Source organism: Osmerus mordax, chromosome 2 (genome assembly GCF_038355195.1).
Source record: "Osmerus mordax isolate fOsmMor3 chromosome 2, fOsmMor3.pri, whole genome shotgun sequence".
NCBI lineage: Eukaryota > Metazoa > Chordata > Actinopteri > Osmeriformes > Osmeridae > Osmerus > Osmerus mordax.
The window spans coordinates 7,878,994-7,892,714 of NC_090051.1; the positions used below are offsets into that span (position 1 = coordinate 7,878,994).

A 13,721-nucleotide genomic window follows, 5' to 3' on the forward strand; every position below is an offset into this window, starting at 1 on the left:
AAGACACCTTTCAGCGCCTTCAAATCTTCAGCTATTAAAACCGTTCTGCTATCCAAAAATTCAGCAGTTTCAGGCCATGGGTGCTATGACTTTTCAGCTTTGTACCTCTTATGCTTGAATTAATATAAATAAATATTCATAATATTTTTAACATGGGTTTCCAATTGAGTTCTTTCAAATCCTCTCAAACTTCTTTAAACTTCTTCAACTTCCAAATCCTTCTTCTTCCTCAATCTTTCAGCTAGAGCCACCATTTAAACTTTAAAATGTTGACAAAACCCTAAACTATTTTTAAATAATTCAGCTTTTTGATATCTATTCAACTTTTTTCAATATTACTGATAATGTTTCATGACTTTTTCAAGCCGTTTCTGAGATTTACATGGGTGTGTACGTGAAACCCTAGAGTGCAGACTGAAACGCTTAGAGTGGAGGGGAGCTTCGGATGTCGTTGAAAAAATATTTCTAGTTTGCCAGCATTGCCACAATTTTCGCTCTTCATGCTTTTTGCGTTTTTGGATCAATGGATAGCTAATTTTGTGCTGGTCGTAGACAGTTGTCTGTTGAATCCAACAGACGTACACATTTGTTCAGAGCCCCACGAAAGTCCAACTCTCGCCCCATAGAGACCAATGCAAATCTGGTGACAAAATCGTCAGAGAAAGCAAAAAGAACAAGATTTTGAAACTGCCGGTAGAGTCGTATTTCTTACCGCACAGACATATAAAGGACATCTCTGGTTTCGGCAGAGTCTTGGGTCTCGGAAAATATCCTTATTTTTTGGATTGGACGTATAGTTTTGCGTCTAGGTTAACTTGTTTGAGGTGTGGATTCTAGCTACATTTCTGTTATTCTCTGCCCTCAGCGCGTTAGCAATCATAGCTGCACCATCACCGTGGCAACGACAGACACGCACCACTCAGTCTCACGCAGGTGATTTGTATTAGCTTATTAGTGGAGTCACAAGACAGAGCTATTCAGTCAACTCGTCTCATTAAAAGACTAAGAGCACTATAATTTCAGCTACTAAAACGAATATACTACTTCTACTACTTCTACAGTTTAACAGTTCAGCTTTCAGCTTCTCCCGCATTGTAGGCTATTTAAGCTCTTAGATGATGCAGTTCAGCTTCCACACTGCCTCTTGAAATTCTACTATTTGGGTGTGCTTTGCCTTCGGCAAGGGAACAACCTTTGTTCTCTCACATATATATTATTATTATTATTTTTATTTCTTTTTGCCCCCCTAAAACTCAGTCAATATTTGGCCTACATAGACAACGTAGGTGTCAAAAGTTTCGTCTTGGTAGCGATTGAGTTGCTTCTATTGGAATTTACGTTCCGTTGCATGGTTTAGGCTTAAGTTAAGTTTTTGTGGCGAAAAGTGAAGCTAACGGTGGCTAATTTGCTAGCCACAGTCACTGACGTTACTAACGTCACTGCGTCACTAACGTCACGAAAACACGCGTGACTACCTTTGGCAGAACATTCGTTTCGCATCTGTTAACTTGGGGGATAGCTAGGCTAACTATAGCTTTACTGCAAGGCAGCTGCAGAAACGCCACAAGAAAAGAGGCCAGGGTGATAACTATTTACTCATTTTACTTTGTGATATGACACACAATTGTGATGTGTAATGTACAGTATAAGCTGATATTATTAAGAAAGTACATCTACTTTCGGAAACAGTAGTCTACTATTTCACTGAAGTATTAGCATCATGACATTAGCCTGTGTTGCCCGGGCAACACATACTACAGTGGTCTATGATGTAGCGTTATCTGTTTTCAATCGTTAAAATAAACATTCCTCACATATACATTTTCGTTGTAGGATTTATTCTGACATTAGTAAACGAATTGTTGGTGAAATTACCATTACCTGTGGTTTCAAACCAGTGTAGCTCACTGCGGCGCTGTAGCTTACGCGAGACACTACAAAAACATCTACACTACACAGCTGTTTAGGAAGTCAAACGGCGACAGAACATGTTCGGCACTCCCCTTACTTAAATCAAAAGTCTATCTAACTACTAACCTGAACTTCATTGCCACAGCCTAAACGTTGTTAATCTGTTCATGAAAATAATTAATTTCAGCTTAAACCGTACAACGGAATGTTAAATCCAATTCAACCAACGCAATCGCTACCAAGACGAACAGTAGTCTAGTGCTTTACCGTAGTAGTACAATTTACCGGGGCAGCTTCTCCACACAGGGCTATATCGCATTTTGCGTTGTTACTGACAATCATCGCTACCAGTGAGCTTTTTATGAATGAGTGATTTTCCACTAAATAAATGTCAAGCTTATTTACGTTTTGTGGGGCATATTTTCAGTTAGCAGATGGTACTGTTTGAATCGCGATTCCATCTTCTACTGCCGGGTAACGTCGTAGAATAATCTCCAAAGGGGGTTCTTTAATAATGAATGAATGCAATATGAGTAGGCTAAGTCATACAGATTAGGTCAAATTTTACACCGGTCTGCCAAATGTATTCGTTTTGATTCAACTATGAGGCTGCCTCTTGCAGGGGAAATGAGAAGACATGTATTTCATTGTATACTTCAATCGTATTTTGAGTTGTAAATGAGCAGCAAAAAAAAGACGCTTTTAAATCTATGTAATCTTTATAAATAATAAGTATGCATTTTTATATAAAATATACAGAAATATCAGTTGTAAAAATGTCATTAAAAAACGGACCCCTGTGCAACCGACGCAAGCAAGCACACCCTACAATTTCCCCAGAAATTGTACCCTCTCTAGTTTATTTTTGCCGCACTAAGCCTCAGTCAATATTTGGACTACATAGACAACCTATGTGTCAAAAGTTTCGTCTTGGTAGCGATTGAGTTGCTTGTATTTTTATTTACACTCCGTTGCAAAGTTTACAGAGGTTACAACGTTTTTGTGGCAAAAAGTGTCTTCTGTCAACGAAGGGTACCAGTGCTAGCCTACGTCACTACGTCAGCACACGTTAGCAACGACGCATGGATACAACGTGATAGACGTTCTAGAACGCAAATTGGAGCTTGGATTATGAGTGAAAAATGACAACCACCAAAATTACCAACCATTGGGTTTTGTTGAGAAAGCAATTTCGAGTGGAACTGCCATCTCAGATTTTTTATTTAGGTCGTGAAAGTCTTTGTAATTTGAGCGAGTGCGCGTTGCCCGTGAGACTGCCTAGGCGGCAGCCATGCAAGCGTCATAGTAGTTTAGTATTTTCGTAATTTTATAGTTCGGTCAATTCTACACCAAAAAACAGAAGGAGGGCAATGTTATGACGATATGACTATTGTGAAGACAGCCAGGTGGTGAGATTTTAATGTAGGTTGCTGTAAAAACTTTGGTTTGCTACGTGACACCCCCGTCAGCCTCCGTTGACGATTGTGTCAGCTGTTGTCGTTCTCTGATGAGTATTTTCTTAATTTTGTACCAGGGTGAATATAACACTGTATTAACCTGTCTGACACCCCCCCGAGAGTGGTGAACTGTGGGAAGGCAAGCAGGGCAGAGCATTAAAAAACGCTGTATTGGACACACACCATAACAACTTTGTCACCGGCAGTATCTTAGCTGGATTCTCAACTTAAACACTGCCATCTGCAAGTTGAAAATATGATGCTCATTATGTGTCAGTAACAACGTCCCTGTCTGAAGACTAGGGGGTCATGTGACCGGCTATCCGCACTAAGTAGGGGAAACTGCCTCACGCTTATCCACTTAAATCGTTCAGATATTGAATGGCATCAATTGCTCTACAGGATTTATTACTTAATACCCCTCAAGGTAAATTAAAAATGATATATAGGTTGTGCACCCAAACAAGTATGCTTATTGGTCCACAAAAAGGCAAATTAATTACCTTTTTACACACAAAAAAGGACATTGCACTGTACAGTAACCCTAGTAGATTACATGAATGTGAATAGGGAAATTTAAATTAAATGTAACAAATGGCTTAAGTCAACAAAATACCTACTTTTGTCGCAAAGCTACTTTATTTGAAAATGTATTCAAATATGAGAAACAGTTCCCTCTATTCTTGACTGAACTTGCTTCCAGCTCGAGTTTGATTGACAGTGGTTTCAAAAAATAAGCTTTCACAAGGAGGAAGGCCAGTCTCGCCAAAGGTGATAACTTGGAACTGGATTGCTAGAATATATTTGGCTGGAAAGTACAGTGCCACTCCAAGCCCTACATGCTTATAGACAAACCAACCAACAGAGCAAGCTTGCAAGCACAAAAAAGTGCTTGTGTTGTGAACGGGGAATGTTGAATCCAAACCAATTAATCTGCGATGCTCGCTTTGCAAAAGAGCTTATAAGAAAAACTGCAGTGGCAGAGGAGCGGAAGAACTTGAAAAGCCTCCCGCATGATTTAAGTCGCAATAAATGAAGAGCAGTTATGGCAAATATTTTGCTGATCCGAATTTTTTTCCGATCCGTTGCACCACTAGTAACAGTTCTATAAAAGTACCTCTGTGTCTGTTCATCATTTGCCCAGAGTTTCAAATTGATCTCTGGCCCAGAGCCTTCCTGTCTTCTCTGCTCCACCGTTGCAAGCCAGTCACCGTAGGAATCAAATGTAGCTTTGACTACTTCAAACTGGTCTAATCCTGCCTCATGAATGTACTCCTGCTGTACAATATCTAACTGCATGGAGAGAAAAAGAAGTATGTCAGCTATTAAACAAATATCCAACATGTAACAAAGAACAGGGCAAAGGAATTATATGGAAAGCTTACGTTGTACAGCTGCTTGTCTTGCTGGAGAGAATAGAACTGCAGATGTCCTGGTTTACCATTGAGCACTAAAGCTTTACTCCGAGGGTCAATCACTAGATCTGTCCACACTTTCTCATCTGGGCGTCAGGGGGAGAGAGGAAAACGTGAACATTTCCCCGTTAATAGATAGCAGGGAGTGTGCTCTACATACACATGCTATGTAAAATAAAAAAAAATAAAAAAAATCATAAACATTTACTTTAAAGTTTACATTCCTCTTAGGCCAAAACATTTCACCAGGTATTGTGAGGAAATGTACGTAAGGAAGCCTAAGGTACGTAAGGTTACTGACCTTTGACCAGACCCTGAATGATGGCAGACACATTAACACCGTTCTGGATGATTGAAATCTCTTTAAGGCACACAAGGAAAGATAGTAGACAATTCGTGAATAATGGTGAGATCCATTTCAGCAGAAGAGTTATTTACAGTGACTTAAACCATGGTCTGGGTTGTAGGGGTGTCCGTTGTCAGGTGATAATGTACACCTACAAAGTAATTCCAGTAAAACTGTCTGTTTCCCGTTCTAAATTATTGCGCTGCTACATAGTATGAGTGTGTCTGAATAAGTAACCATAGCAACAGGGATGCAGTCAAAGCCTCCGTTTACAATTTATTGAAACATTAAACAAGCTCAAATCTTTTTCCAACGAGTGACTTAATTTATTTTAACTTATTTGGAGAATATACATTTTCTTAATTCACTGTGTCACATAACCGCTCATCGCACATCTCATTCGCCATTCATCTTGCTAGTCATTCTACTTTCAGCCAGGCTGCGGCCTGTAGGCCAACACGACAGTCGTTTAGGCTACACATGGCCGATTATTTTGTTCTGGAAAATCTTGATATTGATTTGGGGAAAATGACATGGCTGGATAGCTAGTCTTCTTGTCAAACGTACTGTCAAATTATATTTACTGTTTGTCAACCGTACACAATGTTATTGTCTTAGAATCTTACTAGCATGGCGTTAGCTTTCTGGCTAATAGCTCAGCCAAAGGAAAGCCAGTATGGGTTATATGAGCTGAGTGGACTATAGATATCAGATGGCTAACATGCGCGTCGGACGGTTCACACCTCTGCATCGTCCATCATTGGATGATATTGTACACCTCGTCGGGCATTATCAAAACGGTGATCAGGCCATGAATAAAAGATGATTCTATGACTTTTCAAATCTATCTATGATACTGTGCCATGGGTCATGAGTTTGTGAGATCCCTCCTTACTGTTGTCAGAGTGCGAGGTGCAGCAGAGCGTCCCATCTGGTGACACTGTGATGTGTGTAATGGTGGCACCGAGACGAGGCAGAAAGTCCTTCTGGTTCTCCTGTGTGTAGCGCCACTGAACCAGCACAGACTCAGACCCTCCACTAAGCAAGTTTGTGCCTTAAACAAGATAAATCAAAACCGACTTAGACCATTGGAGAAACCATAGCTCTACATAAATTGCTACCATATTGCAGTATACCAACATAATATGCACAATTAATTGAAAACAAACCAGGAATGACAAACCTTCTGGTGTAAAACAAAGTGAGTTGACTGTGTTGTGGTGCCAGTGTAAGGTGGAGTAAGTGTACTCCTTATTGTGGTTGAAGTTTCTCCTGTAGTAAAAGAGATGACAAAATATGAATCACAGAACCATGAATAGACTTGAAATCCTTGGCCTTTGTGCAACTCACCACAGGCGAATCTTGCCATCAATATGACCAGTTGCAATGCAGTCCTCTTTAGGATGACAAGAGATGCATGTGAAAACGTTCCTTGCCCCTTTCTTACAGCTTGCACTCAAAAAAAACCTGAGAAGACAATTAAAATTACATAAGATAATTTAAACAGTTTCAACACTATATTATGCAACAAATCGTAGATCAGAAGAAGGTGAAATATACCCACACGTCTGTCATAAACATTTGTGAGGCCCAAAGCCCTCACAATTGATCAACTAGAGAGGGTACAATTTCTGGGGAAATTGTAGGGTGTGCTTGCTTGCGTCGGTTGCACAGGGGTCCGTTTTTTAATGACATTTTTACAACTGATATTTCTGTATATTTTATATAAAAATGCATACTTATTATTTATAAAGATTACATAGATTTAAAAGCATATTTTTTTTGCTGCTCATTTACAACTCAAAATACGAGTGAAGTGTAGAATGAAATAGATGTCTTCTCATTTCCACTGCTAGAGGCAGCCTCATAGCTGAATCAAAACGAATACATTTGGCAGACCGGTGTAAAATTTGACCTAATCTGTATGACTTAGCCTACTCATATTGCATTCATTCATTATTAAAGAACCCCCTTTGGAGATTATTCTACGACGTTACCCGGCAGTAGAAGATGGAATCGCGATTCAAACAGTACCATCTGCTAACTGAAAATATGCCCCCCAAAACGTAAATAAGCTTGACATTTATTTAGTGGAAAATCACTCATTCATAAAAAGCTCACTGGTAGCGATGATTGTCAGTAACAACGCAAAATGCGATATAGCCCTGTGTGGAGAAGCTGCCCCGGTAAATTGTACTACTACGGTACAGTACTAGACTACTGCTGTGTTCGTCTTGGTAGCGATTGCTTTGGTTGAATTCGATGTAACGTTCCGTTGTACGGTTTAGGCTGAATAATTATTTTCATGAACAGATTGACAACGTTTAGGCTGTGGCAATGAAGTTCAGGTTAGTAGTTAGATAGACTTTTGATTAAAGTAAGGTGAGTGCCGAACATGTTCTGTCGCCGTTTGACTTCCTAAACAGCTGTGTAGATGTTTTTGTAGTGTGTCTCGCGTAGGCTACAGCGTTGCAGTGAGCAACACTGGTTTGAAACAACAGGTAATGATAATTTCACCAACAAATCGTTTACTTGTAATGTAATGTCATCAGAGATACTGACTGTCTCTCCACCTTCAAGAAAAGGCTCAAGACGCACTTGTTCCGGGAGTACAACGGTACTTAGGAATGGTTCGCTTGACCCGATGTTAGTTTCCTCAAGGATCACAATGACTCTTGCTTAGAGACTTGTTGCTCTTGTGGTTAGTGGTAACTGTTAAAAAATTTTGTTCTCGCTGTGATATATTATTTTTATTACTGTTGCTTGCTTTTTTCCACAGGTACACTTGCACTTATAGCGGTTCAGGTTGTTTAATTGTAACTTGTTTAACTACATGCTCTTATGGTTCTTCCCGTTGGCACTTACTTTGGTTGTTCACAATGTGTGCTTCATGTTTTGGCTACTCGCGATGTTTTTTGGCTATCTTGTTGTTATGATCAGTGACCTATGCACTTTGTAAAGCTCTCTCTTGGAAGTCGCTTTGGATAAAAGCGTCTGCTAAATGAATAAATGTAATGTCATAATAAATCCTACAACGAAAATGTATTTGTGAGGAATGTTTATTTTAACGATTGAAAACAGATGCATCATAGACCACTGTAGTATGTGTTGCCCGGGCAACAGAGGCTGATGTCATGCTAATGCTTCAGTGAAATAGTAGACTACCGAAAGTAGATGTGGGCCTACTTCCTTAATAATATCAGCTAATATTGTACATTACATTTCACAATTGTGTTTCACATCACAAAGTAAAATGATTAAATAGTTATTATCACCCTGGCCTCTTTGCTTGTGGCGTTTTTGCAGCTGCCTTGCAGTAAAGCTATAGTTAGCCTAGCTATCCCCCAAGTTAACAGATGCGAAACGAATGTTCTGCTACAGGTAGCCACGCGTGTTTTCGTGACTTTAGTGACGTCAGTGACTGTGACTAGCAAATTGGCCACCGTTAGCCTCACTTTTTGCCACAAAAACGTAACTTGAGCATAAACCATGCAACGGAATGTAAATCCCAATAGAAGCAACTCAATCTCTACCAAGACGAAACTTTTGACACCTAGGTTGTCTATGTAGGCCAAATATTGACTGAGTTTTAGGGGGGCAATTGCTAAACTCATTTAACAATTGCCTTCGGCAAAGCACACCCAATGAGTTTAGCAATTTTCTGCATTCTGTATTTGTAACTTTAGAGGGCTCAACGTTAACATTTTTTGGCGCTGGCCCCACTGGGCCAGTGGGTTTGAAACTTACTGGCCCCAAGACAATTTCTACTGCCCCCCCCCCCCCCCTCCACAAGTTGTAATTTTTTTTTGTTACAACAAAACCAAAGACTTATAAGTTATGTTATTCTGTTAACATGTTTAACCATTTATTAAACACATCCTGGAAAAGAACAAATTAAATCACATTTCTAGTGAAAAAAACTAAAAGGTAATAGTCAGCAAAACAATTGACTTTTAACCTCAAACATGACGTGCTCTCGCCCCTGCTGACAGCTCTCTCTGCACAACTCTGTCTGGCTGAAACTGAAATCTCTGGTCCCTCAATGCTAATATATAAAAGCTTTCATAGCATTTCATCAGTATGATACCGAGTACCCAAGTCAACACCATTCTTCTGCTGCAGTTCAATAACCCAGGGGAACGAGTCGAACGGCTGGTCTGTCTTAATTACGTGATATGCCGTTGTTATAAGTCGTGCAATAACACGATGGGCATTTGCATTTAAATTCCTGACCAGCATAGTCAACTGCCCGGAAGATGTATTGTCAACCACCCGCTTAGCTGTCACGCAAACCAGGTGCTGTCTGCTATTAGCATGGCTGGTCAGGGATTGTTTTCGAAAATTGTCGGTGCCTGTGTAGAAAGAACCGCTTTACGCTACGGCTACACCAAGTGCGGAAATTCTGGCGTGCGGAAATAGAACGTTCACGGAGCGGAACTTTTATTTAACCGGCTACACTGGACACGTTGAAGATGAATACGTTATCTGTTTTGCTGACTTTGTTTATTCATTTTATAAACACTCAACTATCCTATTTACTATTTAACACTTGAATCTTGAACCCTGAATCTACCTACTTACTATCACTGTCGTATCTTCAAATAGAAAAGCAACGTTAAAATCGCTCAAAAAGTTAAATCTCCATGGAAACAGCTCTCGAGGGTTTGGGAAATAGTCGGATTTATTGCTTCCTTCATTATTTACAGCAAAATATATAATAATTTTCATTACATTTCATAGATTTATTACCAGACTATGTAAAAAGGGTCACGCAAACCTCGCGGAAATTGTCGGTGCGTACATTCTGTTTCCGCGTCTCTCATTGCTTACAACGGATTAGAACTCTGCTGAGTCCACACGGCGTCCGCAAGGCAGAATTTCCACGCTCGGTGTAGCCACGGCGTTAGACGGGAACATATGACAGACGACACAGTGCATCTTAGTTCCATAAAAAAAAGTTGCTTCCGTTTCAACTTGTAGCTCTCCTTTGCTGCAGTTATTTATGCATTTAGCAGATAGCAAAACATACATGATGTTCAGTTTTACAATGCGTTTTTTTGTGGCTCGATCGGGACAGTGAGTTGCTAGTTTAACTGTCCCAACGTTACTTTTTACTGGCCCCAGGCCATCGTTATTGTCGAGCCCTGCTTTACCTCCACTACGGGTCAAAAGTTTTAGAACACCCAATTTTTTCCAGTTATTATTGAAATTTAAGCAGTTCAAGTCCAGTGAACAACCTGAAATGGTACAAAGGTAAGTGGTCTTAATGAGATCTGTGACTGAGTGTGAGGAGAACTGAGGATCAGCAAACAGTCTCCATCACCATCTCAGGTTCCAAAGATGAAATTCACTCACCCAGAGACCATAAAAAAATGGAAGCTATATTGGCTTGGGGTGGAGGGAGATGACGAGAAAAACATTTTTGCACAGCATGTCGAACTTGTGGACAACTAGTGGCCAAAGTTGTTGTCCAGCACAGGCAAATTTTTCTGCTGACTTCATCAAGGGGAGCAAAAACATTAACCTTTTGATGTGTGAGTTCTAAATATTTCCAACGGTCCCCAAAGTGCAAGTTGTTTTTCTGAAACAGTAGCTAGCTAGCTTTAGTTAGCTTCAGGGCTTAGTTACCTAGCATAATACTCGTAGCAATGCTACTACCATGCTAGTGTTACTTGTTATCCTTCTCATTCGTACATTTTGAAGCCATACTTAAGCGTTTGTCGCATAGTTTTTGTCTATCGAAAAAATATTCAATTGCAATGTTTGAATCACATATGCGACGTTACGCTGTGGGACCCGCATTCTAACGATCATGTGTGACGCTACTCATTAATGGGTTAAGAAATCCGTGGCCTTTCGTCACCAGGCGACCAAGCAACACGCCATCGCCTACCGTGAGTGAATTGTAAAATAATTATTACTAGTTATTTAGTTCGCTTTAGCTAGTTTAAGCTTAGTTAGTTAATGTTAGCTAGCACTGATAGTGCGTTAGCCACAAAGGCTTGCTTGCAAGTTAGTTAACTTGGCTAACGTTAGACAAGAGTGCAGTCAGTGAGTGATTTCCCCCCATCCTCATTAGGTTACTGCCATCTTGTGGTTGTGTTATGGCAGTTTTTGACAGTTACAATATCTATGTTTCTTTAAGTGGTAAAAAGTAAGTTCCTTTGTTATAGACAGACGAATGTTAGAAACTGAGGCTCTGTGGTGTGGTTTACTCTGTAGAATGGACACTTAGATTGTCTTAAGGTATTTATGGTGTTGTTTTATGATACCTAACTAAGAGCCAGAGGGTCTTAGTTAGGTCTGGGGTTTGGGGGAGATTGTTATCTCAGTTGAGCGAGCTGACCTAACCTTTTGGCCAAGGAGATTGTGTCCTGTTTGTGTATCATTAACCATCTCCTTCTTTAGAGAGGGAGCTGGGGCATCAAAGTACTGTGGGACACTTGGTATGGAGTCAAACTGTCACTGAGCAGTGCTGACCAATCACAGAGTTTGCTACATTGATAGATTGACCATCAGAAGAACCATTTGATCTAAAGTTTATATAAGGCAGGGTTTTAGGGTTGTTCTTCATCACTCTTGCGAACGACCTGTGGCTAGCACCTCCTTCGTAATGACTGATCAGCAAAGCTTTGTTTAATATTACGTAATTGTATAATCTAAATAAATTGTATTAAAACCACATCTCTTGACTACTCAGAGCCACTTGAATTTCCTCTATTACAGTTGACAAACAATCCTCTATTTGGGTACAGTTGAGACTGCAGTTGGCTGGGGATTTTCAAGGTTTAAATGTTCTGGGGCCTCATGTATAAACGTTGCGGACGCACGAAAAGCTTGCGCACGCTGGTTTTCACGCACAAGGAGTGATGTATAAACATTAACTTGACGTGAGAATGTGTGGGCCGTCTGCAAAGTCTTCTCTGGCTCTGTAACGTGGCGAATTCTAACTGAAGTGCCGAAACTCTAGCCTGGCTCTGCCCTCCTACGTACTTCCGCTCAATTTTCATTTTGCTTCTGTACTAGGTCTGGGCATGAGGTATGCATATCAGATGTCTCAGGTTAACTTTCTACCTGTCCAATCAGCGAACAGAGGGAGTGGCTGAGAATGATGACGATGTAGTGCGCTAGTTTGTGTTGTAGTTCCTTAATGGCGGCGGAGAAAGATGCGAGCGAAGCCATTCGGTCCGTTGTGGCAATGCTGCCGAATATCCATAAGCTAATGCCGGAGCAAGAACAAGTTTTGCTGAGTTTTGTTGGTGGCCATGATGTTGTGGCCCTACTTCCCACGGGGTTCGGGAACAGTTTGATTTTCCAGCTACGGCAGCTAGCTATTACAGTAGTGGTGAAGGAATTGGCTAAAGCGAATGCTAGCGATTGGTTATGGCAGATCAGACTGGCTCTAGGCAGATCCAATAGTTTTAAACTTCAACAGAGTACCCGCCTACAAGGAAGTCAACGCTTGTCAATGGAGCGAGCCCAGACTCTACAAATGAAATGTATGAGAGTCTGGTTAGGACCAGGCTACCGAAACTCACTAAACATGACAAAATAAAGTTTCTACTACAGTTACCGTCATACGTTGACTATTCAAAAAACATAATTACCTGCCAAAAAATGTTTAATCCACCTTTAAAATAAGTTTACAGCTGGCTAAGAAGCTTGATACAATGAATGTTGATTCAGCTCCATTTGGTAGAGATGCCACCTGTAGTTTTATGACACCTAACTAGGAGACGTGAAGTCTAGAGACGGGAAGTCTGGGTGACCTGGAAGAGTTCTTGTCACTTGGGGGTCACTGGATTCTCCCGGTCCCATTCTATAATGCTAGATGGAGCTGTATGGAATTGTCTTTGTGTTATTGTCTTATGTTTGTATGTCGATGATGTTATGTTGGTAACGTTATTATGTTGACGTCATATGTCAAATAAACATCAACTCTGTACTTCACCCGACTTCAGCTTTACAATTGATTCTCTCAAAAACTTCCACGGCACCATTTCTTCTTAATCTATGCCATGGTCCGGTTTTCCGAACCCACAGCATTTACGGCCCTAGTGACAGTTTTCCACTCTGCCGACTATCTTTTTTTGCTAATACCTGATGACAGGCCGCCAAACAGGACACATTTCCTCACCTCCACCTGGGTTGTTAGAACCTCGATCTCACAGTCTGTGATTTTTGCGTGTTTAGCCATTTTAATTCAGACAAAGAAATGACCTCAGGGGCGCATTTAGAAGCCATCTGCATATTCATTTATGGGAGGAGGCAAGGCGGGGTCAGTGGCTTGCTGACGTGCGGTCAATCTCACGTTGTGATTTATAAAGGAAAGGTGCGCAGGACCTGGCGTAGGACCGGTTTTAAAGATGTGAATATTTCTGTGCGTAGGTACTTTTCAAGTTTTGGCCGTATGCCATCTTCTGGTATGTAAACTGCGCAATCTTTTATTCATGAGGCCCCAGGTGAAGTCCCTTATCACATGTAACATACCATTTTTGTATTTACTGAAGCATGGAGTAGTCAGCTCAATAACAGAAAGCCAATTGTGGAAGCTGTGAATCTGATGCAGAAGACAGCGTTCTGCAAAATGGT

At 40.6% G+C, this 13,721-nt stretch overlaps 1 protein-coding gene across 5 annotated transcripts in view; it reads right to left on the bottom strand.

Annotated features, from left to right (window-relative positions):
• wdr75 (WD repeat domain 75) overlaps window positions 1-13,721 on the bottom strand; it is a 40,329-nt gene that overhangs the window by 18,597 nt on the left and 8,011 nt on the right. For all 5 annotated transcript variants that reach the window (XM_067260614.1, XM_067260596.1, XM_067260623.1 and 2 more), the window contains exons 7-12: window positions 6,480-6,596; window positions 6,313-6,401; window positions 6,025-6,183; window positions 5,085-5,144; window positions 4,754-4,869; window positions 4,486-4,661 (exon numbers count right to left, since the gene is read on the bottom strand). In XM_067260614.1, coding sequence (XP_067116715.1) covers window positions 4,486-4,661; window positions 4,754-4,869; window positions 5,085-5,144; window positions 6,025-6,183; window positions 6,313-6,401; window positions 6,480-6,596 — 717 coding nt within the window. The remainder of the gene's footprint in view (window positions 1-4,485; window positions 4,662-4,753; window positions 4,870-5,084; window positions 5,145-6,024; window positions 6,184-6,312; window positions 6,402-6,479; window positions 6,597-13,721) is intronic.